Source organism: Anomaloglossus baeobatrachus, chromosome 7 (assembly GCF_048569485.1).
Source record: "Anomaloglossus baeobatrachus isolate aAnoBae1 chromosome 7, aAnoBae1.hap1, whole genome shotgun sequence".
Taxonomy (NCBI): domain Eukaryota; kingdom Metazoa; phylum Chordata; class Amphibia; order Anura; family Aromobatidae; genus Anomaloglossus; species Anomaloglossus baeobatrachus.
This window is the reverse complement of record NC_134359.1, coordinates 145,669,457-145,696,392: the sequence shown is the minus strand read 5'-3', so window position 1 is coordinate 145,696,392 and position 26,936 is coordinate 145,669,457. Positions and strand designations below refer to the sequence as shown.

Here is a 26,936-nt window from a genome sequence, read left to right as displayed (position 1 = left end):
GTTTCTTGTAGCCATCTATAAACTTATTGCACTTCTCAGCTGGGATTTTCTCCCACTCTTCCTTTGCAGCTTGTTCAAGCTCTTGAATGTTTGCAGGTTTCTTTTTCCCCAATGGCATATTTCAGCTAACCCACAAATTTTCAATTTGATTGAGGATGGGACTCATTGCTGGCCATTTTAAAACATTGCATTTTATTTTTCAACCATTCCGGAGTACTTTTGGATGTGTGCTTTGGGTCAATGTCTTGCTGGAGGACCCATGATCTTAGGGGCACTTTGCACACTGCGGCATCGCTAGCCGATGCTAGCAATGCAGAGCGCGATAGTACCCACCCCCATCGCACATGCGATATCATGGGGATAGCTGCCATAGCGAACATTATCGCTACGGCAGCTTCACATGCACTTACCTGCCCTGCGACGTCACTCTGGCCGGCGAACCGCCTCCTTACTAAGGGAGCGGGTCGTGCGGCGTCATAGCGACGTCACACAGCAGGCGCCCAATAGAAGCGGAGGGGCGGAGATGAGCGGGACGTAAACATCCCGCCCACCTCCTTCCTTCCGCATTGGCGGTGGGACGCAGGTAAGGAGATGTTCCTCGCTCCTGCGGCTTCACACACAGTGATGTGTGCTGCCGCAGGAACGAGGAACAACATCGTAACATCGGTCATCCCCAAATTATGGAAATGACCGACGCTACACAGATTGCCGATTTACGACGCTTTTGCGATTGTAAATCGGTGCATCTAGGCTTTACACGTTGCGACATCGTTACTGGCGCCAGATGTGGGTCACTTTCGATTTGACCCCGACGATATCGTAGTAGCGATGTCGCAACGTGCAAAGTACCCCTTAGACTCAAACCAAGTTTTCTTACACTGGGTAGGACATTTTACTCTAAAATGACTTGATAATTCTTTGATTTCATGATTCTTCTGATACGGTCAAGTTCTCCAGTACCAAACGCAACAAAGCAAACCCACAGCATTATGGATGCTCAATCATGCTTAACTGTTGGTAAGGTGTTCTTTTCCTTATAAGCTTCATTGCGCCATCTGTAAACAAACTGTTGCTTTGCATTGTCAAAAAGGTCTATTTTTGTTTTATCTGTCCCCAGAACAGTTTCCCAGAAGGATTGTGGTTTCTAAAGATACTCTTTGGCACAGATTAGTCGTTGCTTTTTTTTTTTTTTTTTTTCTTCAGTAAGGGTTTCTTACTTGGCCTTCACCCATAAAGCTCTTCTTGATGTAGAGTGCAGCACATGGTACTTGTTGAAACCATGACCCCAGACTGTTCCAGATTGGCCTTCAGGTCTTTGGATATTTTATATGGTGTTTTTTTTTCCACAAGTCGCACCAATCTTCAAAGACATGTCATCAGTTTTTCTCTTTCCCCTACGTCCATGAAGGTTCTTGATGTTTCCATGCTTAGCAAACTTTTTAATGACATTATGCACTGTTGAAACTGGCATACCAAGGTCTTTGGAGATGGCCTTATACCCTTTGAAAGTCTTGTGTTTGCTAATAATAGCATTTCTGTTGTCCTCGATAGCTCCTTTGCTTTCACCATTGTGACAAAGGAACAGGGCCTACCATGTGATTGTTGAAAACACTGAAGTCATCATTCATTGGCTAATTCATGTCACATGGGCACCGACAATTGAGCACAGGCAATTCTCATATGTGATTTACCACAGGCGAGTCAAACTGTGTTTCCATACTAATTTAATCTAAAAAGTACAGATGAGCCACCCCCCTAGTGTTCGAGTTCGGTTTGTCGAACACCTTCGAACCCCATTGAAAACAATGGCAGGCAAACATAAACACATACAAACACATAGAAAACCCCAAAAAAAAGGTTCAGCTTACCAGGGTAGAAGCCACAGGACAAATCAGAAGGTGCACGGATCGATCCAGATGAGCCAGTTCTGGTATTAAGTACGTATACACAGAGTAAACTCCTTCTATGGTGTCCAAAAGTGAAACTAGTCAGAAGTCCTTATAGGGCAAGGACATGTGACATACACAGCCAATGACACATGCCCTTGCTTGTGTGCAAAAAATGCACTTTGCTGTGTCCGTGATTGGCTGACAGCCCGCACCCCCCCCCCCACTGTACGCGCGGTTAGGGGGGGAAAGAAAAATTCAGGAACCCCCGCCCTTCCCCCCCCATTATACACTGAATTTGGATATTATCAATGCGTAGTGTCTATGCGTATAATTCTGGAGCGATTTGGCAGCAAATGTGAATGCAGACTTGATGCAGAATGTATGCGCGTTGGATGCTTGCTCTGTCATTCGGGGGGAGAGAGAGAGTGTGAGAGAGAGTGTGAGAGTGTCAGTGAGAGTGTGAGTGTGAGAGAGATATTGAGTGTGAGAGAGAGAAAGCACTACCGCCCCCATCATCATCCCCGCACACACGCAAGCACTACCGCCCCCATCATCATCACCGCACACACGCAGGCACTACCTGAGTGAAGTCTCTGGTGACAGCGTGGCTCACGTCAGTTGCTGCATGGAGCTGACACAGAGCGGTCGTGTTCTACGGCGCTCCCCTTCAGCTTCATGTAGCAGAGCTGAAAGTGTCGTGTGGATTACTTCGGACCTGGATGGGTGTTTGGGGATTAATAAAGTGGTAAATGAGGGGGTTTATTTGTCTTTCATTCCAAATAAAGGATTTTTCGTTGTGTGTTTATTTACTTTCACTTACAGGTTAATCATGGAAGGTATCTCGGGGAGACACCTGCCATGATTAACCTAGGACTTAGTAGCAGCTATAAGCTGCCATTTAACTCCTTATTACCCAAATTGCCACAGCACCAGGGTAATTCAGGATGAGCCGGGTAGAGCCCCGGGACTGTCGCATCTAATGGATGCGGCAATTCCGGGCGGCTGCTGGCTGATATTGTTAGGGTGGTGGGCTCCCCATAATGTGGCGCTCCCCATCCTGACAATACCAGCCTGCAGCCATGTGGCTTTATCTTGGCTGGTATCAAAATTGGCGGGGGAACGCAGGTTTTTTTTTAAATTATTTATTTTACTGCACGATATAGACGCGCCCACCGGCGGCTGTGATTGGTTGCAGTGAGACAGCTGTCACTCAGCGTGGGGGCGTGACTGACTGCACCAATCATGGGCGCCGGTGGGCGGGGAAAGCATAGAATACAAGATTAAATAATGAGTGGCAGCCATTTTCGAAAGAGGAAAAGCCACCGGAGCTTTGTGACAGCCGTGCAGCTGATCGGTGAGTAGGAAAGAGAGAGGGATTGTGCTGGGGACGCAGGACGCATGCAAATACGCAACGTGTGCACATAGCCTTACTGTGAAAAGCCACGCTTTTGGTGATCGAACCGTTATGGAACGTTAAGTCGAACGTGAAGCAAATCAATGAATGACTCAAACATCGCCCAAAAACAACTCGAATTTGAAATTGGCAAACGGTTCGATTCGAACATCGCTCATCGCTAGTAAAAAGGTGCCAATACCAGTGTCACAGCTGCTTTAGGTTTTTCTATATTTCCCTCCCATTGTTTTTTTGTTTTAAATTGTTGTTTATCATTTGCTCTTTTGAATTTAACATGAGTGCATACAAAAAAGCTGTTTCACTTCATTTTTTTTCAGGAGTTATTCCTCATTATGTATTTAAACTTCATGGGTGCCAATAATGATGAGAAGGAATTATATATATTATAATATATGATGCCCCCTGTTCTCCCTATATTTGATGGCCCCCACAACTTGTTCTATACTATATTTTGGCACCCACAACATATAACACACAACAAAAACAAACATACTCACCTAACCTCTTCTATGGCAGCCTGCAGAGGCAACACGATGCAATGATACCATCGCACTGCCCTTGTAAGCATGCTGGTATCTTGTAAGCCACTGGACTATAAACAGTCTGCGACTTAGCCCACGGACAGTGAGAGTGTGGCGCCCCTGAGGCTTCAGTCGCCACAGGGTACGGCACCTGAGTTTAGGTGCTGTACTCATCCCGGATTCCTGGGTGATCAGTGCCGGTCCTACACAACACCACATTCCAACACACAGCAGACATCCCATTATTAGCTCACACAATGGATCAGGGCTGGGGCAGGTCCTATTAATGCATTGCGACCAGTAACCTGGTTATAGTACTTAATCCCTGTGCACTGTATCTAGAACCATCTAGGGGGTGGGGATTAGTGGGCGGAGCTAAGTTGAAAAGTGACAGTTGACAGCTGACAGAGTCACTCAGGAGTAGACCCAGAGTGAGGAAGGGACTTCGGTCCAGGGAAGAGCTCATTTAGTGACTTTGGTGGAAAAAGGAGTACGGTCGCTGGGAGAGTACGGTGTCAGTACTGACAGGACTGCTCGCAGTCGCGGTGTGGAGCCCTAGATTAGGGGACGCTTTAAGCTCGCCTAATAAATCTACCGGGAGAGAAGATTTTATGTTTATCGACCTACCAGAGAGTCCAGGGCACAGCAGCATACACAGAGCCTGGGAATTGGGACAGAGGTCCAACACATTGAGAGGTTCAAGTTGCCTGCCATCAGGGATGTGGAGTCGGAGTCAGTGTTCATTTTGGTGGAGTCGGAGTCGGTATTAAATGGACCGATTCCGACTCCTAAAATATATAATAAATTGGGTACAGTAGTTCAATGCAGAATGTGCTGAATATTATTTCATATGAATTTGGGAAAGTTATGAAATGTCCTATAAATGGCTGTTTTATTCCTGATCTAAGGCTACAGTCACACATTGTTTTTGAGGATATGTTTTTCAGCTGCAAAAGAAGATCAGTTTTTTTAAAAAAAAAAAAAAAAAAGCATCACCTGAAAGGTTTTTAAGCTCATGGATCATGCTTTCAATAGCAAAAGCATTGAAGAAAAACGCCACAGAAAATGACATGCTCATTCTTTGTGAGGATCCGTTTTTGAGACCTCCAGTTTCTCTAGTGGAAAAAGTTCTGCAAGATTATGAACTCAAAAAAGAACAGGTTCTTGCTATTGTAAAGGACAATGCTTCAAACAGCATAAGTAGAGATGAGCGAACCTCTAGAGGCTCGAGTTCGACTCGGTTCGTCGAACGGAGGCCGCGTTCGAGTACGGTTTCGCGAGCCGTTCGACGAACCTCTCGAACCCCATTGAAAACAATGGGAGGCAATCACAAACCCATAAAAACACCTAGAAAACACCGTCAAAGGTGTCCAAAAGGTGACAAACAACTCCCACGACAACACAAACACATGGGAAAGTGACAAAGACAAATACCCATGCGAAAACTAAACAGCTGGATGAGGAAATAGAGGAGGAGACACAGATATAGGAATATCATGCCCTTCTAAAATCATGTAAAACACAGCAAGCGGACTACAAGCAGAGTCTCACTTTTTTCCAAAAATTGGGCCACACAGACACCCCTTCAGTGGCATCACTTGTGCCCTAGTTGCAAAATGGATATTTTGATTTGCATCAAGCACATTCCAAAATATGCCAGCCTTAACTGTCCCCAGGATGACACCGAGATAGGTAGCAAAGTCCTTGCTAAACCAAGACTTGTTCATCTTGGCTCATTTTTAAAAACACAGCAAGCGGACTCCAAGCAGAGTCTCCCTTTTTTCCAAAAATTGGGCCACACAGACACTCCTTCAGTGGCATCACTTGTGTCCCAGTTGCAAACTTGACAGGTAGATTTGCATCAAGCACATTCCAAAATATGCCAGCCTTAACTGTCCCCAGGATGACACCGGGGTAGGTAGCAAAGTCCTTGCTGAATCAAGACTTGTTCATCTTGGCTCATTTTAAAAACACAGCAAGCGGACTCCAAGCAGAGTCTCCCTTTTTTCCAAAAATTGGGCCACACAGACACCCCTTCAGTGGCTTCACTTGTGTCCCAGTTGCAAACTTGACAGGTACATTAGCATCAAGCACATTCCAAATCCACAAGCCTTTACTCTCCCCAGGATGACACAGGGGTAGTAAAGTCCTTGCGGATTCATGACTTGTTCATCTTGATGAACGTTAGTCTGTCCACTGGACAGATGCGTGCGCTTATATGTCAGCACACACCTAGCAACACTGAAGACACGCTCAGAGACAACGCTGGCAGCTGGACACGACAAGATCTCCAAGGCGTAAGTGGCGAGCTCAGGCCATTTTTCAAGATTTGAAGCCCAAAATGAGCAAGGCTCCAGTTGCAAAGTCATGGCATCGATGTTCATTTGGAGATACTCCTGTATCATCCTCTCCAGCCGTTGACTATGTGTCAGACTTCTTGTCTCTAGTGGCCTTGCAAAAGATGGTCTGAAAAAAATTATGAAATGATTCAATAAAATTGCTGTTACCAGCACCAGATACGGTGCTGTTGGTAGGGTTAGACTGTTGATGACGAGACAGTCCCATTTTTGTCAAGTTACAACTGGGAGATTCACTCCGTGCACCACTGGTGTTTGGTGGAAAAGCCAAGCTAAGATTGAGTAACAGCTTCTGCTGAAACTTCTGCATACGTGCGACCCTTTCTATGGCTAGAATTATTTCACCAAATTTGGACTTGTACCGGGGATCTAATAGTGTGGCAACCCAGTAGTCATAATCACTTCTAATTTTGACAATCCAAGGGTCAGGTTGTAGGTAGTGCAGCAAGAAGGCGCTCATGTGTCTTGCGCATCCATGCGGACCAAGTCCTCGCTGTGTTTGTGGCATAGAGGTACTAACCGTGCTTTCTTCCTCTGACATCTCCCCCCAACCTCATTCAACCGAAATTTGACCAAGGTCTCCCTCATCTGCTGAGTCTTCCATGTCCATCGAGAGTTCGTCCTCCTTTTCTTCCTGGCCTCCTGCACCTTCCTCAACATTTTGGCTGCTACCATGCGCCCTTCTTAATCCCTCTCCCCCACCGTCCCATGCCTGCCGCCTTGGTGATGATGAACGTCTGGACCTTGTGGATGATGTTGGTATCCCTTGCGCATATGAATCCTCCTGTACTTCCTCCCCTTCCTCTTGTCCCACCCCCTGACTCCAAATAGTGTTTATCGTGTGCTCCAGCATGTAAATGACTGGAATTGTCATGCTGATAATGGCATTGTCAGCGCTAAACATAATCGTCGCCATGTCAAAACTGTGCAGAAGGGTGCATAGGTCCTTGATCTGAGACCACTCCATCAGCGTGATGTTCCCCACCTCTGCATCTCGTTGGCCCAGGCTATACGTCATAACGTATTGCACCAGGGCTCGGCGGTGCTGCCACAGTCGCTGTAACATGTGGAGAGTCGAATTCCAGCGTGTCGCAACATCGCATTTCAGGCGATGAACGGGTAGGCCGAAAGACTTCTGGAGCGATGCAAGTCGGTCAGCTGCGGCGGTTGAACGGCGGAAGTGAGCAGAGAGTGACTGTGCCCTGTGTAGAAGTCCATCTAGGCCGGGATAGTGGGTTAAAAATTGCTGGACAACAAGGTTCAACACGTGAGCCATACAAGGCACGTGTGTCACCTTGCCACGGCGAAGGGCCGCACCCATGTTTACAGCATTGTCGCACATGGCCTTCCCTGGCTGCAGGTTGAATGGAGACAACCATTTACGAAACTGGGACCGCAGAGATGATCACAACTCATCCGCTGTGTGACTCTTAGTTCCAAGGCATTTCAAGCTAAAGACCACCTGATGCCGTTGAGCTCTGCTGCCAGCATACCCTGTTTCCCCAAAAATAAGACACTGTCTTATATTTTTTTTTGCCCTCAAAAAAGCACTATGTCTTATTTTCAGGGGGTGTCTTATTCTCGAGGAGACATGGTTGGGGGTAAGTTAACCGCCCACAAAAAGCAGACACCCCCCCCATCCCAGGATCGTCATACTTACCAGCCCAGGGCATCTGAAGGCTCCCAGATCCTTCTGTGATCTCCCATCAGGTACGCTGCACGCCTCCCCTGCGTCTGGCCGACATCAGATCTCTCACACACACACACACACACACACACACACACACACACTTCTCCCTGTGATCTCCCTGCAGCTGTGCTCCCCTGCGTCTAGCTGACATCAGATCTCACACACACATCAGATCACACTCACTCACACACACAAACACATACCCACCCCACTTCTTCCCACCCACCCCACGATCCCAGCAGCTGTGCTGCACGCCGTGCTCCTCTGCCTCCTGCCGACACTCACAGAGCTGATCGCTTATGTTCACACACAGTCACACATCAGACAGTATACACGCACACATCTGATCGCATACACTCACACACACACACCCCACCTCTCCCTGTGCCCACCGGTGGGCGGTCCCAGCAGCTGTGCTGCATGCCGTGCTCCTCTGCTGACACTCACAGATCCGATCGCATACACTCGCACACACACACACTCACACATCAGAACACATGCACACATCCGATCGCATACACGCACACATCCGATCGCATACACGCACACATCCGATCGCATACACGCACACATCCGATCGCATACACTCACACACACACTGACGATATCGCACATACGCGTTCATACACTCACAACATCCGGAGATACCACATGCTTCCGGCCATGTGATCCTCCGGCAGGTCCTGGAAGGTCACTGCACAGTGCACAGTATCGCCGCCGAGAAGCAAGCGATATCACTGGATGTTGTGAGTGTGTGGATGCGATCTGAGGTGTGTGTGAGAGTGAGTGAGTGTGATCTGATGTGTATCTGTTCTTATGTGTGTGCGTGTGTGTGTGTGTGTGTGTGTTCCGCCGCTGCAGGACCTTGATGCGCTCACATGCTCCCGGTCGGCTTCTGGTGAGTATGACTGCAGGGTCTTCTTTCTTCTGTATTCTCTCTTCTGGGGGTGCCCGCTGCCTATAATGAAGTGTCCTGCAGTGTCTTTAACTCTTTCACCACTGCATGACACTTCATTATTGACCGCAGCTATGTCTTATTTTCAGGGGATGTCTTATATTAAAGAGACAAAAAGAGAAACTTTCAGCTCACCCATTCCATGTGCTCAGATTTCCTTCTGCTGCTCGGGCTGCAGGTGCTGCTACCTGTGTATAATGAAGAGGGAAGAGTTCTGCCCAGCGCAAGGAGGAGAGATAGGTCAGTAAATTTCCAGATGCTTTATTCTGCTTGGTTTCCAATAAAAACGGTCATATAAACATATGAACAGTTAAGACAATGTCCTCCATGGATAATGACACAACAGCGACGCGTTTCGGCTACAGGAGTGTAGCCTTTGTCAAGTGGCTTTACTATGTGAACTGAGTCCTCTTTATACCCATACATGGGAAAAGTTCTCCAAACAAACAGGTGTAGATTCTTGCTGAAATCCTCAGAATTAACCCATGATCCACTGGCTCAAGATATATCACAGCACATTACAGGTACATGGGTTAAAATACAATATAAAGAAAACAAAAGATATGCACATTATATAACAGTACTTTCATATCAAAATACACTGCTTGAGAATTACATCATAATATTCATACAATAAAAGTTACATGAAAAATACATGAATGTATAACAAAACAGAGTGATATGAATCATTACCCAAGAGAGTGTATCACAATACAGATGCATGGTTATAATTGCCCTGTTCCTTGGGAATGATGGAATAGCATATATAGTAAATATTCGATACCCAACGATCAGTGCACAAATACAATTGAATCCAGAGAAAAGGAAGAAAAAAAAAAAGTTTTGATGGGTTTATAAACCTTTTCTATATCTCCAGAGCAGAAACTACAATTGTATAACAATTCTCTCGTGTCAACAGACACTGCTTGAATGCTACATCATAATATTCCCGTAATAGAAATGACCTAAAAGATATATGCAAATGTATAACAATCAGAGTGATGTGAACTATTACCAAAGAGAGTGTGTCACAATATACATGCATTGTCATAGTTTCCCTGTTCACAGATATGATAGGATAACATATATAATAGATATCTCATACCCAACAGTCAATGCACTAGAAAAAAGAAAAAAAAAATTTAAAAAAAAAAAAAAAATTATTAAATTTATTTACGGAAGAATACCTAAGTGGCTATTTTTTAAGTCCCACCGAACCGCAACTCCACTGAATTCAACTGACAATAGTATTGACAAATCTCCGCTATGGGGGGAGGAGAAAAGGGGGGGAGGGATGGGGAGGGGGAAAGGGAAGAACTGTTTATATGAAAGTTTTTATTGGAAACCAAGCAGAATAAAGCATCTGGAAATTTACTGACATATCTCTCCTCCTTGCGCTGGGCAGAACTCTTCCCTTTTCTTATATTAAAGCATCCCTGAAAACTCCTGCTATGTCTTATTTTCGGTGGACGTCTTATTTTCGGGGCAACACGGTAGTAAGGAGGTGTGCAGGATTCCTTGTGCGCAGTTGCAACGCGGGTGGCCTGACCAGGCAGGCTTGGGGCGGAGGTGGAGGACCCAGACGAGGTTGAGGAGGCAAAAGCAGTGGAGGAACTTCGACATATAGAGGATTGACGCACAAGTCGTGGGGACAGCAAGACTTGTACAGCAGACCCTTCTCCATCTCTCACCATAGTTACCCAGTGCCCAGTCAGCGACATGTAAAGCCCCTGTCCATGCTTACTTGTCCAAGTATCGGTGGTGAAATGCACCCAGTCATACACAGAGTTTCTCAAGGAAGCGGTGATGTTGTGTGCGACATGCTGGTGTAGCGCAGGCACACCTTTCTTGGAGAAGTAGTGGCGACTGGGCATCTGGTACTGGGGCACTGCGACGGACATAAGGTCTTGAAAATCCTCTGTGTCCACCAGGCAGAAAGGCAGCATTTCGGTAGCAAAGAGCTTACAGAGGGATAAAGTCAACCTCTTAGCAATGTCATGGCTCGGAGGAAATGGCCTTTTATTTGTCCACATCTGAGGGCCCGAGATCTGGCTGCTGTGTGGAGACGGTGGTGAGTAGGGTGTCCCTGCAAAACTGCAGGTCTGTGAGGAAAGTGCAGGCGGAGACATGATGAGGCCTTAATCCAAAGTTGGTGCTTTCGATGTCTGAGAGAGCTGTACACCAGCACTTGTTTCCCCTTCCAAACCAACTGACGACCTACCAAGCAAACTGCCTGTTGTGGTTAAAGTGGTGGAACGTCTGCGTGGAAGAACAGGTCTGACAGCTGTCCCCACAGTCTTAGAAGATGAAGAGCGCGCGGATGCACTGGAAGGGGCAAGCGGTGGATGGGCCACTCTGCTAGGCCGCATTGCAGCACGGTGAGCTTTACACTGGGACTTATGCTTGTAATTCATGTGACGATTCATAGAAGAAGTTGTCAAACTAGTGAGGTTTTGGCCTCTACTTATAGATTGCTGACAAATTTTACAGATCACATGATTTGGGAGATCCTTTGCAAGGTCAAAAAAGGACCAGGCTAGGCAAGGCTTAGAGGACATGCGACCTGCAGAGCCACCCCGACTTGTGCTCAGAGGCAGAGTGGTGGCTGAGGATGCACTTGTTGACGTGCTTCCAGTACTCCGACTCTGTCCAGGAAGGCGCAAGGTTACTTCGTCATCAGTTGCATCCTCCTCCACCGCCTCTGGTGACCTCCTCGAGTGCCCAACTGAGGGTTCACAGTATGTGGGATCTAGAACTTCATCATCAAGCGTTGTGTTTGCATTCCCCTCGCCCTCAGACCTAACCTCTTCCTGCCCTGACTGAAGAGTTAAGTTGTTATCCCAATCTGGTATCTGCGTCTCATCATCATCAGTATGTTCCTCATTGTCTCCACCAACAGGTGTTACAGTTTGGGAATGAGGGTCTACATTATGCTCAGAAACTTGGTCATCAGGGCCTGAATCTGACTCACAAAGCTTCAGGGCATCACTGCAGACCATTTCCTGGTCTGTACTCACTGTAGCTTGGGAGCAGACCTCTGATTCCCAGCCTATAGTGTAACTGAACAGCTCTGCACACTAAGCCATCTCTGTTACACCATACTCTGCAGGGCGGGTAGAGACTTGAGAGCTGGAAGAAAGCAAGTGCGATTGAGATGACAACTCAGAGGGATTTTGTTTTTTGGATTTTGAAGTTGAGGTGGAGGAGAGGCCACTTGTTGGAGCACTTGAGATCCATTCGAGCATGTTCTTTTTTTGTGCATCATCTACCTTTGTTCCAGTTGTTTGGTTACGTAAAAAAGGGAGCACATCTAATTGTCCACGGAAAGTAGTAAACATCTTACTTTTGCTGGAAGATGGCCTATCTTTAGCAAATGTTAATGTAGCTTTCCCACCTTCCCCACGGACACAAGCTTTTTTTCCTTTTCCAATACGCCTGTTCCCCTTTCCACCAGCATCTGTCCTTTTGCCACTCATTTTGTTAGCGACAAGATTGGACACTTAAAATGTGGTCTCAAAAATGTGCAGGAGGGTAGAATGCAGAGGTGGTGGAACTTGCTTGGCACCAGTGGGACACTAATTTAGTATAGCAGACACTTTTTGGATGCCACTAAGTTTAAGCACTGTTTGCTATAAAAATAGCATAGCAAAATGTGCAGGAGGGTAGAATGCAGAGGTGGTGGAACTTGCTTGGCACCAGTGGGACACTAATTTAGTATAGCAGACACTTTTTGGATGCCACTAAGTTTCAGCACTGTTTGCTATAAAAATAGCGTAGCAAAATGTGCAGGAGGGTAGAATGCAGAGGTGGTGGAACTTGCCTGGCACCAGTGGGACACTAATTTCGTATAGCAGACACTTTTTGGATGCCACTAAGTTTCAGCACAGTTTGCTATAAAAATAGCATAGCAAAATGGGCAGGAGGGTAGAATGCAGAGGTGGTGGAACTTGTTTGGCACCAGTTCGACACTGATTTAGTATAGCAGACACTCTTTGGATGCCACTAAGTTTCAGCACTGTTTGCTATAAAAATAGCGTAGGAAAATGGGCTATAGCAGACACTTTTTGGATGCCACTAAGTTTCAGCACTGTTTGCTATAAAAATAGCGTGGCAAAAGAGGGCAGATGGGTACAGTGGCCGGGTTCTGTGGGTACCAGGACAGGAAAGGAAGCCTCACTTTCTATCCCTCCTAATGATCAAATGCAGCAAGGAATTCCCTGAGCTGAGGTACACAGACGCTGTTATCTAAAGCTGTATACAGCGTTTGCACGGACCTGCCTAGCAGCTATGGCTGTGAGCGCCTGGAAATCATCCCTGAAAAGGGCTGAAATAAACAGCAGGCCCTAATCTCTACAGCGCTGTGTCTATAGCGCACACAGCAGGAGCGGCGGCAGGAGCAGCGTGAGCGGTGACTGTCACCCACACGCAGAAGGCAGATAATGGCGGCGTGAGGGAAAATGGCCATATTTATAAGGCAAGGACATGTGACATTCACAGCCTATGACACATGCCCTTGCTTGTCTGGCAAAAAGTCCACTTAGCTGTGTGTGTGTCTGTGATTGGCTGACATCCTGGCCATCCCCACTGCACGCGCAATTAGGAAAAACAAAAAAATGGCGATCGGCATTCTCTCAGCAGCACAGATCTAATCCGCGTCCCCCCCGCACACTATACGCTGAAATTTCATAATAGTGTGAATCACAGTGACTCACACTATTACAGTGAAAAGCCAGCTAGTAACTTGCTAGGATTTTTGCTGATCGAGCCTTTCTCAAACGTAACTCGAGCTATCGAGCTTTTAGCAAAAATATCGCGTTCGAGTTCGATCTCGAGCACCCTCCAAAATCACTTGAACATGAAATTGGCGAACCTCGAACATCGCTCATCTCTAATGATAAGTACAATTAAACTGATGAATGAGAGTAATGAACAACAGCTAGAAGAAAATGTAGGATTCAGTATGTTTGAGATGGAAGGCTACAGTCCTGTTCCTGTAACTGAGGAACAAACAGATATTACAACAGAAGAACAGCAAAATGATACTTTAGAATTAGATGATCTTGTTGAAGCTGCTTCAAAACACTTTCATATTCATCACATGTGCTGTGTTGTGGACACACTGCAGCTGGAAATAAGAGATAGTCTGCAAGAGGGACATGCCCGGAAATCTGATTGGAAAAGTGAGGAAATTGGTTATTGCGCCAGAACCCCTAAAATTGATTCCATGTTGAAGAGACGTGCTGGGAAAGGGGCAATTGTCGATCAAGCCACTGGATGGGGCAGCACTTATTTAATGATTGAGCGATTGCTTGAACTAAAACCGTTTCTTATAGATATGGCGAACCCTCAGGTAACCCTAAATGAAGGTCAATGGACAGGGGTGGCTGAATTGAAGGAATTGCTTAATCACGCATTTACCGTGACTAAAAAATTACAAGCTGGGGATTTAACTCCTGGCATTTTCATAAGGGATTGGAAGAACTTGCTATTTTGCCTGTCCCAAAGAGGTTTAATCGCAGATGGCATTTCTGCTTTAATGAAACGGAGAGAGACACAGCTATTGGAAAATAACATTATTCTGGCAGCTGTTTATGTGGACCCAAGTCATCGTATACTGCTTGATGATCAACAGCTTACTAAAGGAAAAGAAGCTCTGACTGAGGTAGCAGTTAGGACGAGTGGCCTACAGGACTGCCAGGTGCAAGAGGACTTGGGTCCTGACAGTGATACTCCTGCCATATCTTCATCCTCATCAGATGAGGAGTTTAACTTTGACAAGTATTTGGATGACATGGAGCAGGCAAAGCATTGCCGCAAGGAAAAAGATTTCACTCTGTCTCCTATAGTAAGCAGATTGACCATATTTCAGCACAGGGGCGTACATAGAAATCATGGGGCCCCATAGCAAAAGTCTGAATGGGCCCCTCCCTCCCAATAAAAAACAAAACAAAAAAAAAAACAATAACATAATAATCATCATACATGCTACTGGGGGCCGGTACACGTTACTGAGGGTGACATACACGTTACTGCGGGCAGGTTATAGTTCGAAATAATACATACTACACAGTGTTACTGAACAACACCCACCATACCAAGGCCAATAATACATTGCAAAATAATGCCGCCACTCCATGACCAAATATCACCACATAGAGTCTGAATATAATCACCATCCTGTTACTGAGCAGAGCCCACTGCACCAAGACAAGTGGGTTCACACCGCAAATACCAAAAAAAAAATCTGCAATATGTGAACTTGGCCTAAAGTAGGGATGTCCTTCTTCGTGCCCCTCACTACACACAATATACATTTTCACATCTGTCTCCCCCATTTAATGGTAACAATTATGACCCCCTTTATAGCATTAGTATCTATAGTAAAACTCTACAAAGTACATATATAACACACACACACACACAGCCACAACACACAGCCACACACACAAAGCCACACACAGACACATACACACACACACAGCCACAGCCACACATATCCACACAGCCACACACACAACCACACACACACACAACCACACACACACAGCCACACACACAAAGCCACAGCCACACACACAAAGCCACAGCCACACACACATCCACACACACAAAGCCACACACAGCCACAGCCACACACAGACACACACACACAAAGCCACAGCCACACACAGCCACAACACACACAAAGCCACAGCCACACACACAGCCACAGCCACACACAGCCACAGCCACACATATCCACACCCACACACACACATCCACACCCACATACAAAGCCACAGCCACACACAGCCACACATATCCACAAACACACACACACACAGCCACAGACACACACAAAGCCACAGCCACAACACACACAGCCACAGCCACACACACATCCACACACACAAAGCCACACACAGCCACAACACACAACACACACAGCCACAACACACACCCACACAGCCACACACACACCCACACAGCCACACACAGAACCACACACACACAACCACACACACACAGCCACACACACAAAGCCACAGCCACACACACAAAGCCACAGCCACACACACATCCACACACACAAAGCCACACACAGCCACAGCCACACACAGACACACACACAGCCACAACACACACAAAGCCACAGCCACACACAGCCACAACACACACAAAGCCACAGCCACACACACAGCCACAGCCACACACAGCCACAGCCACACATATCCACACCCACACACACACATCCACACCCACATACAAAGCCACAGCCACACACAGCCACACATATCCACAAACACACACACACACACACACAGCCACAGACACACACAAAGCCACAGCCACAACACACACAGCCACAGCCACACACACATCCACACACACAAAGCCACACACAACCACAACACACAACACACACAGCCACAACACACACCCACACAGCCACACACACACCCACACAGCCACACACACATCCACACACACAAAGCCACACACACATACAAAGCCACAGCCACATACAGCCACAGCCACACGCAGACACACACACACAGCCACACACAGCCACACATATCCACACAGCCACACACACAAAGCCACGGCCACACACACAGCCACACACACACACACACGCACACACACACAGCCACACACACAGCCACACATATCCACACAGCCACACACACACACAAAGTCACAGCCAGACACACATCCACACACACAAAGCCACACACAGCCACACACAGGCACACAGCCACAACACACACAAAGCCACAGCCACACACACAGCCACACATATCCACACCCACACACACATTCACACACCCACACAGCCACACACACACATCCACACACACAGCCACAGCCACACACACATACAAAGCCACAGCCACACACAGCCGCAGCCACACATATCCACATCCACAAACACACAGCCACACACAGATCCACAGACACACACAAAGCCACAGCCACAACCACACACACACACACACAGCCACACACACACAGCCACACACACAGTGATGGCACAGCACAGGAGCAACACACACACAGCCACAACACACACAGTGATGGCACAGCACAGGAGCAACACACATGGCACAGCTCAGGAGCAGCACACACACACACACACACACACACACACACACACAGTGATGGCACAGCACAGGAGCAACACACAGCCACAATACACACAGTAATGGCACAGGAGCAACACACACAGCCACACACACACACACAGTGATGGCACAGCACAGGAGCAACACACATGGCACAGCTCAGGAGCAGCACACACAGTGATGGCACAGCTCAGGAGCAACACACACACAGTGATGGCACAGCACAGGAGAAACACACACACAGTGATGGCACAGCACAGGAGCAACACACACACAGCCACAACACACACAGTGATGGCACAGCACAGGAGCAACACACATGGCACAGCTCAGGAGCAGCACACACACACACACACAGTGATGGCACAGCACAGGAGCAACACACAGCCACAATACACACAGTAATGGCACAGGAGCAACACACACAGCCACACACACACACACACAGTGATGGCACAGCACAGGAGCAACACACATGGCACAGCTCAGGAGCAGCACACACAGTGATGGCACAGCTCAGGAGCAACACAAACACAGTGATGGCACAGCACAGGAGAAACACACACACAGTGATGGCACAGCACAGGAGCAACACACACAGCCACAACACACACAGTGATGGCACAGCACAGGAGCAACACACACAGCCACAACACACACAGCGATGGCACAGTACAGGAGCAACACACACACAGCCACAACACACACAGTAATGGCACAGCACAGGAGCAACACACACACACACACACACACACACACACAGTGTAATGGCACAGCACAGGGCAGTTTCTGTAGTTACAGGCAGACATTTGAACATTATAATACCTGCTCCTGTGATGTGAGAGATCGTCAGTGACTCCGGCCTGACTGCTGCACTTCCTGTCAGTCCTCCTGGCGTCTCTATTCCTCTCCTCTGCTTTGTCTTTCAATTCCTTCTGTTCTCTGCTTCTCACTATTTTTAATGCTTTGTTTGATCTTCTCTCTTTTCTATGGTCTCTACTCTGTTTTCCTGTTCATCTTTGTTTCTCCCGCGCTGTACTGAAGAAGCTCCGCCCCCTCTCCTGATTGGCTGTTTTTCTCCTGGCATCTCTCACTGCTCTCTGACTGGAAGAGGAAGCTGCCTGGCCACTCCCTCCTCTTCAGCACAGGCTGCGCACAGAGTGCAGTGAGTGAGACTGCATCTCTGCATTGCGGCCAGCCTGCAGCTATAGAATCAGTGCGGGTACCCAGCGGCCTTAATCAGCTGCTTGGTGACGCCACGGGGGCATGAAAGAGAAAGTGAAAATGTACATACAGCGGGCAGCTGCCTCCGGGCCCCTCCACCTCACAGGCCCCGTAGCAGTGGCGTGGTTTGCCTCTATGGACGGGACGGTGTTTCAGCAAAATGTTTCACTTGTTCTCAAAGAAATAGAAAAATTCAACCGTTCATCAACACTGACTGTGCATGAGGCAATTCCTTTATACCCGGAAATTGTTAGAGATGTTGCCCATGTGGTTACGGCTTTGTCTCCAACCCAAGTTAGTGTAGAGAGATTATTCTCTAGCCTTAAAATTATTAGGTCAGATTTGAGGTCATCTATGAAGGAGGATCTGATGGAAGCAATTCTATTTCTTACAACAAATTCATAGACTGCGCAAATGTTATTTACTATGTTTTATTTGAAGATAGTTTTTTGCCACTTACATACTTTATTACATAGTGTCATATATATATATATATATATATATATATATGTAATCTATATTACATAGTGTATTACATATTTACAATTTATTACAGTTTTTTGTGTTCTAAAGTTGTATTCCAATAAATATATTTTATGTTCTTTCTAAATATCTTGATTATTGTATCTGATGTTCATATTGTACTACAATAAATTTTTCACTTAAATATAAGCAATATATGTGGAAGTCGGAGACGGAGTCGTGGAGTCGCAGTCAGTGCAAGGGAAATTGAGGAGTCGGAGTCGCAGGTTTGGCTAATTCCACAGCCCTGCCTGCCATATGGGCCAGGATTGTGAGACAAAGAAGTGCACCCCAAATAGCTTCAAACCACGGGGACCCGGAAACAACAAAGAGCTTAGAGGACAAGCCCACCAGTCATAATATCGGCACCGGGATCTGAGGAGTTTGGGATTGCCTGGAGCCCATCGTGGTGGAGACCGGCACCCTGCGGGCAATCAGACAATCAGTGAGTAAACAGCTTGAACCGCAGTCCCTGTCTCGTCTGTTTACTTGCCGTCGCCCATTACCTCAGAGTCACTGAATCTACGACTACCATCATCCTTCCTAGGGCCTAGCTCCACCTGTGTGGAGCAGAAACACCTCAGCTGCCGGAACACCAGCCCCAGGAGTCCCGTCCAGCAGCCGCGGCTCCAAAGCCGCAATCCACAGGTGTCATCACAAACTTAACTTAATATTAACTATAACTCCCATCATCATCTCCCCTTCATTTATAAAAGGACACCGCCAGAGTCACGGAGCCGAGCACCGCCATCGGTGACATCCCCGGACTAGTTCGGCCCGGTTCAGAGTACCCTACGGCCCTGGGGCGGGCATGTCAAGAGCACTGAGCAAAAGCTCCGTCCACTATCATGGCATTGAACTATATCGGCAGCAACATGACGTTGCTACAGTTCAATGCGGCAGATGCAGATCCGGGGCTCCAGGCAGGAAGTTCAGGCCGGAGGCCTGGATCTTGGACACTAGCGATGACCCTGCTGTGTCACTCATTTAACATCTAAACCTCTTTATACGTCTAAAAATGGCAAATGGTTAACAGAAGTTACCAGTGCATTCTTCTGGTGTTTTTTGCTTTAAACAAACTTGATACTTTACAATACAAGTCAATGGGAAAGCCCCGACATCTTTTGGAGCGTTTTGCCATTGGTTTTCCTTTAACAGCCACTAGTGGTTTCTTCTTATTGAATGGAGTACTGAAAATTATGTGACAAAAACTCTAAAAAAAAAAAAAAAAGACATTTAAAAAAAAAAGGAAATACACAAAAGACACCAGAGTGTCATCTGGAAGGGTGGAGGATATTAATCAGAGGTTTCGCATGAGTTTCATTCATGGCGTGTGCACGTACAATAACACTATACCATGTAGCAATTTTTTGAGAGTATAAGTTCATGAATCTTCAGACACAATATAATGCTGTGCATTCCACAAAGCAGTACCATAAAGTTTTAATGTTTCATTTACATAAGGTGATAGAACATACTTGCCCTGCACGATCATATTGTAGTTTATTCTGCAAAGATTAGTGATGGGCGGACTCGCAGATAACCGGGACCGGCGGGTTTCACTGGGTAAAGAAAAAAAAAAAAATCCAGTTCCAGCCCGGGTTCAATTCCGGTTATCTGGCCGGATGCCAGTCACCATATAAGTCTATACGGACCAGAATCCCGCGATTATAAATGGTGGTAGAAGGGATAGGGGGATAGGAGCAAGCGCTTTATACTTACCAACTTACTTACCAAGGCTCCGGCGTGGCTTTAACTGCTTCCACGACGCTCATTCACTTCTGAGGCAACTCATTTACCTTCATGCATATGCACAGCTTTCCCCGCCCACCATCGTCTGTGATTGGTTGCAGTCAGACACACCCCCACCCTGATTGACAACTGACTGCTTCTAATCACAGATGCTATATGCATTTATCATAGTATAAAAATAAAATAAACAACAGGTGTAGGGTCCCCCCATATTATGATACCCAGCACAGATAAAGCATATGTGTCACTCTTCCCGATCCCCGTGTCCCGCTCCCTTGTCCCCGTGCCCCGCTCTCCGGGTCCCATGCCCCGATCTCCGGGTCCCGACGGCGCTCCCTGCTCACCACTCCGGTCTCTGGCCCTCTCCTCCACAGCCTTCCTGCTTCCTCTCCCTCGCCTGCGTCCTGTTCCAGGCTCCCTGCATTCCTCTGCGACGCTGGATACTCTGCCAGGCACTCCTGCTTCCCCTGCACCGCTTCCTGCCCTGGCGTCTGGCACACGGGCATCGCGAATGCGCATTAGGGCGCGCGCGGTCATTGACCCTCTCTTAAAGGGCCAGCGTCCAGAAACAGGATATTGCATATGCAGGTACAGGGTATAAGAGGATTATCATTCCAGGTGGGCGGGGCCTGTGCTACGTGTTTAGTAAGCTAGGAGTTCAGGTCCCCTTTTGCCTTGTCCAGTATTAATGCTTGTCTGTCTCGCAGAGCCCGTCCTGCCACGCCAACCGGTCCTAACCACGACTGCTGCTTCACTCCTGTCGGTGACTGTCGGCTGAGGACTCCACCATCTTCTTCATCCCGGACCCAGCTCCGATCCCCCGCTCCACGTGGTGACCTCCGTCCCCTCGTCCAGCTGGAACCAGTTCCACCTGTCATCTCCACCCGGCACCTGAACCAGAGCCTTGCTATCTGGACCACCATCTGGAACCCTGTGACCTCCGGGACATCTTCCCTCCTCTTTCCAGAACGGACTGTGCCTGTACCGCTAGTGCTTCGGCTACTGTGCATCAAGGCCCTCTGGCGGGGTGACCGGACAGTCCCTGTATAGGGGTTAGCTCCGGGTTGCTCCGCTGGAGGAGTCCGGTGCACGGTCCAGAGTTTCCACCACCAGGACCTTACAATATGGCTACAGGCTGTAGCCCCCAGTCGTGCGCTTATCTTGGCTGTGCATCAAAATAAGAGGAACCACATGCGGCTTTGTTTATATAAATATTTAAAAAAAAAAAAAAAACAGTGCGGTCCCCCCAATTTTGATACCCAGCCATGATAAAGCCTGACAGCTGGGTGCTGGTATTCTCAGGCTAGGGAGACCCATGCTTATTGAGCCCCTCAGCCTAATAATAGCAGCCTACAGCCGCCCAGGATTGACACATCCATTTAATGTGACAATGCTGGCGCTTTACCCGGCTCTTCCAGATTGCCATTGTGGGGTGGCAATTGGGGTAATAAGGGGTTAATGGCAGCTCACAGCTGTCACTAAGCCCTAGATTAGTAATAGGAGTCTATGAGACCCCCATTACTAATCTTTAAGTGAAAAGAAAGAAACACATACATCCTTTATTTGAAATAATAGACAAAAAACCACCCTCTTACCACTTTATTAACCCCAAAGCCCAAGCAGGTCCAATGTAATCCACATGAGGTCCCACAACGATTTCAGCTCTGCTACATCTTAAGCTCACGGTGTGCGCCATAGCACATAACTGCTCAATGTGAGCTGCAGGCAGAGACTGAGTGAGCCGCGTAATCAGCAGTGACGTCACTCAGGTTAGTTGCGGTCACAGTTACGTCTCTGCTGATCACACAACTCACTCAGTCTCTACCTGCAGCTCACAGAGGGCATTCATTGTTCTATGGTGCTTGCTGTGAACGTCTGATGTAGCAGAGCTGAAATAGTTTTGGGACCTCGTATGGATTACGTCAGACCTGCAGGTGTGCTTGAGGTTAAAGAGGGTGCCTCTTTCTCTTATTTCAAATAAAGGATTTTTTTGGTGTTTGTGTTTATTTCTCGGTAAGTATGAAGCGCTTGTTTTATTCTTCCTTATTCTTTTTTTTCTTAATTTCCCGAGTTGCCCGCTCCAGATCATTAGCCGGAGTTCCCTGAAAACTCCGGGCCCGGGTCCGGAACCCAGATCCGAACTTTTACAGTCCGAGTCCGCCCATCACTAAACATTACAGTTCAAACGTAAATTAAGCTGCAGATTTTCCCTCAGGATTAATGGATGGAAAATCGTCTGTAACAGTAGGAAAGTAGATGAGGTTTTACCAAAACTCATCTACATGCTTTGAAAATCTGTAAAAAGTTGATTTCAAATTCCTAACACATCAATATATTCTGTGTACTTTCACAGCGGATAGGATGAAGGCTGTGGTGCATTTAGAATGGATCTGTAGCAAAATCTGCAGCAGACTTTTCTTTAAGTGGTAACGTTCCCTTGGACGATTTGTGAGCCATATTTAACTTGTCCAGCAGATCCAGAACGTGCTGAAGTTGGCATAAAAAGCTAGAAAACACAAGATCAGCAAAAAAAATAAATGTGCGCCAGACATTCCAGCCCTTTCCAAGGTGCCTTAAAAAAAAAAAAATGTTGACTTCAGATTAGAAAATCTTTCTTAAAAACAAAGCTGAGTGTGCAGACTTCTTTCTCAGACTAATCCAAAAGAGGAACAGAGGACAACAGTTTGGCTGGCTCAAATAGCCCTACTGAAAGCTGGCCCGTGCTGTCTGCATATTGCAGACGTGACTTGCTCCGTGTGCTCATCTGCAAACAGACCAGAATAGTGCACGCTGCAAACAGTCCACGTATAAAATCGGCCATATACACCGATTACAAAGTACACTGAATAATGGGCTTGTACTGCAAATGTTGACTGAATATAGGCTCGTTGGAGACAGAACCCTTTCCTTTTCCCTTTGTATGGAAGCTGTATCAATTTTTCTTAAATGGGTCGTTTGGTTAAAACAAGTGATCAACTATCCATAACTTACTGGTAGCTGGGGAGTGCTGGGAACTTTTATCAAAGTTACAAAATAGTGCATCAGGATGGCCGCCCTTCATTCTCTTATGGGGTTGGTGAATAAAGCCAAATGGGAGAGCTAAGTAGCCACACAGGGGTCGGACATCGGTAAGACCACTCCAATTTAATGGGGATAAGAGTTCCCCTGATGCAGGCCCCTGCAATCTGATCCCTACAATCAACAATAGGTAAGAACATTTTTTTCACCAAAGGACCCTTTAAGCATGACCAGGAGAGGAAAACAGGTACAGATGGCAAATATAACAGAGAACATGCTAACTTAACAGATATCAAAGCAGAGGCAAAACGTCAACGTTGAGAGGACTATGAAGAATTTCTACTCACCCAAGTGGACAGAGAGTGGCCAAGGTACAGGAGGAATCGGGCAGAGGTAAAGTACCTGCCACATGACCCTACAAGAGATAAACAGCGATCAGTGACGGCCGCATTAGGGGGTAGCCACAGACATGAAAGACAAAGCCGGCAACCACAGCTTCGGGGCAGCCGCAGACAAGGGGGCAGCTGCCTACATGACAGTGACAGCCACACCAGGGGGTAGCCACAGACATGACAGAGCAAGCCGGCAACCACAGCCAGGGGGCAGCCGCAGACAAGGGGGCAGCTGCCTACATGACAGTGACAGCCACACCAGGGGGTAGCTACAGACGTGACAGACCAAGCCAGCAGCCACAGCCAGGGGGCAGCCGCAGACAAGGGGGCAGCTGCATACATGACAGTGACAGCCGTAGCAGGGGGTAGCTACAGACGTGACAGACCAAGCCGGCAGCCACAGCCAGGGGCAGCCGCAGACAAGGGGGCAGCTGCAGACAAGGGGGCAGCTGCCTACATGACAGTGACAGCCACACCAGGGGGTAGCCACAGACATGACAGAGCAAGCCGGCAACCACAGCCAGGGGGCAGCCGCAGACAAGGGGGCAGCTGCCTACATGACAGTGACAGCCGCACCAGGGGGTAGCTACAGACATGACAGAGCAAGCCGGCAGCCACAGCCAGGGGGCAGCCGCAGACAAGGGGGCAGCTGCATACATGACAGTGACAGCCGTAGCAGGGGGTAGCTACAGACGTGACAGACCAAGCCGGCAGCCACAGCCAGGGGCAGCCGCAGACAAGGGGGCAGCTGCAGACAAGGCGGCAGCTGCCTACATGACAGTGACAGCCACACCAGGGGGTAGCCACAGACATGACAGAGCAAGCCGGCAACCACAGCCAGGGGGCAGCCGCAGACAAGGGGGCAGCTGCCTACATGACAGTGACAGCCGCACCAGGGGGTAGCTACAGACGTGACAGACCAAGCCAGCAGCCACAGCCAGGGGGCAGCCGCAGACAAGGGGGCAGCTGCATACATGACAGTGACAGCCGTAGCAGGGGGTAGCTACAGACGTGACAGACCAAGCCGGCAACCACAGCCAGGGGCAGCCGCAGACAAAGGGGTAGCTGCATACATGACAGTGACAGCCACACCAGGGGGTAGCTACAGACGTGACAGACCAAGCCGGCAACCACAGCCAGGGGGCAGCCGCAGACAAGGGGGCAGCTGCATACATGACAGTGACAGCCACACCAGGGGGTAGCTACAGACGTGACAGACCAAGCCGGCAGCCACAGCCAGGGGGCAGCCGCAGACAAGGGGGTAGCTGCATACATGACAGTGACAGCCACACCAGGGGGTAGCTACAGACGTGACAGACCAAGCCGGCAGCCACAGCCAGGGGGCAGCCGCAGACAAGGGGGCAGCTGCCTACATGACACAGCTAGCTGACAACCACAGCCAGGGGGCAGCCGCAGGCAAGGGGGCAGCTGCCTACATGACAGTGACAGCCGCACCGGGGGGCAGCAGCAGTAGAGGGGCAGCCGCAGACATGGCAGTGACAGCCGCACCGGGGGGCAGCAGCAGTAGAGGGGCAGCCGCAGACATGGCAGTGACAGCCGCACCGGGGGGCAGCAGCAGTAGAGGGGCAGCCGCAGACATGGCAGTGACAGCCGCACCGGGGGGCAGCAGCAGTAGAGGGGCAGCCGCAGACATGGCAGTGACAGCCGCACCGGGGGGCAGCAGCAGTAGAGGGGCAGCCGCAGACATGGCAGTGACAGCCGCACCGGGGGGCAGCAGCAGTAGAGGGGCAGCCGCAGACATGGCAGTGACAGCCGCACCGGGGGGCAGCAGCAGTAGAGGGGCAGCCGCAGACATGGCAGTGACAGCCGCACCGGGGGGCAGCAGCAGTAGAGGGGCAGCCGCAGACATGGCAGTGACAGCCGCACCGGGGGGCAGCAGCAGTAGAGGGGCAGCCGCAGACATGGCAGTGACAGCCGCACCGGGGGGCAGCAGCAGTAGAGGGGCAGCCGCAGACATGGCAGTGACAGCCGCACCGGGGGGCAGCAGCAGTAGAGGGGCAGCCGCAGACATGGCAGTGACAGCCGCACCGGGGGGCAGCAGCAGTAGAGGGGCAGCCGCAGACATGGCAGTGACAGCCGCACCGGGGGGCAGCAGCAGTAGAGGGGCAGCCGCAGACATGGCAGTGACAGCCGCACCGGGGGGCAGCAGCAGTAGAGGGGCAGCCGCAGACATGGCAGTGACAGCCGCACCGGGGGGCAGCAGCAGTAGAGGGGCAGCCGCAGACATGGCAGTGACAGCCGCCGCACTCACCTCTACAACCCGCAGACTGCGCACCCCGGGAATCAGACATCTCCAATGCCGCGGACCAGCTCAGATTAACGGCAAATAAAACGGAGACTACAAGCGAATTCCTTTCTCCTTTCTTTCCAAACTTAGCTATCACTGTAGCTGAAGTTGGAAAGTGATGGCCGTATAGAAAGTATATAAAGAAGGAAAACCGGGGAACCGGAACCCCCGTCTCTGAGCAGCGCACCCCGCACTAACTCCTACACGGTAACCTCCGCTGTTTTGTTTCCAGCTTTCCTTTCCAGTTTTTATAGAATCAGCCAACCTAAGGAAGAACGACTTGCACACGGCCAATAAAGCAGCCAATGGGCTTTGAAAGATCTGCATAGCTCCGCCCACTTCGAGCCGCTCCGCAAAGCAAAGTAAGAACTGTAGTGAGTGCAAAGCGCGTCACGTGACTCTGTAGACGTCGTTAGTTGTCAGTTGTTGTTCCACCATAGACAGGCGGTGTATACAGAGATGTGTACTGGCAATGAAAGGAGCAGAGGGCATTCACCATAGCGATGCAGCTTATTTTATTCAAACAAGAAACATAGCAGGCAGGAGGGGGTGTAGAGGGGCACAGAGGACAGCACTGTTTTGCACCGCATCGGGCGCTTCAATAGATGTGTGGATCTGTTGAAGTGCCCGATGCGGTGCAAAACAGTGCTGTCCTCCTCTGTGCCCCTCTACACCCCCCTCCTGCCTGCTGCCATATATTTTGTTTGAATAAAATAAAATAAGCTGCATCTCTACGGTGAGTGCCCTCTGCTCCTTTCATTGACATGGACTCTGCTTTTCGGAGTGAGC

At 48.7% G+C, this 26,936-nt stretch overlaps 1 protein-coding gene across 2 annotated transcripts in view; it reads right to left on the bottom strand.

Moving 5' to 3' along the window:
* The window catches only part of SLC40A1 (solute carrier family 40 member 1), a 353,113-nt gene extending 326,695 nt beyond the window's left edge, over positions 1-26,418 (bottom strand). Inside the window, exons 1-2 of one of the 2 annotated variants that reach the window (XM_075317736.1) lie at positions 26,112-26,418; positions 23,795-23,862 (exon numbers count right to left, since the gene is read on the bottom strand). In XM_075317736.1, coding sequence (XP_075173851.1) covers positions 23,795-23,862; positions 26,112-26,151 — 108 coding nt within the window. In that variant the 5' untranslated portion in view covers positions 26,152-26,418. The remainder of the gene's footprint in view (positions 1-23,794; positions 23,863-26,111) is intronic. The other variant, XM_075317735.1, reaches the window with a different exon arrangement.
* Between the last annotated feature and the right edge of the window lie 518 nt (positions 26,419-26,936).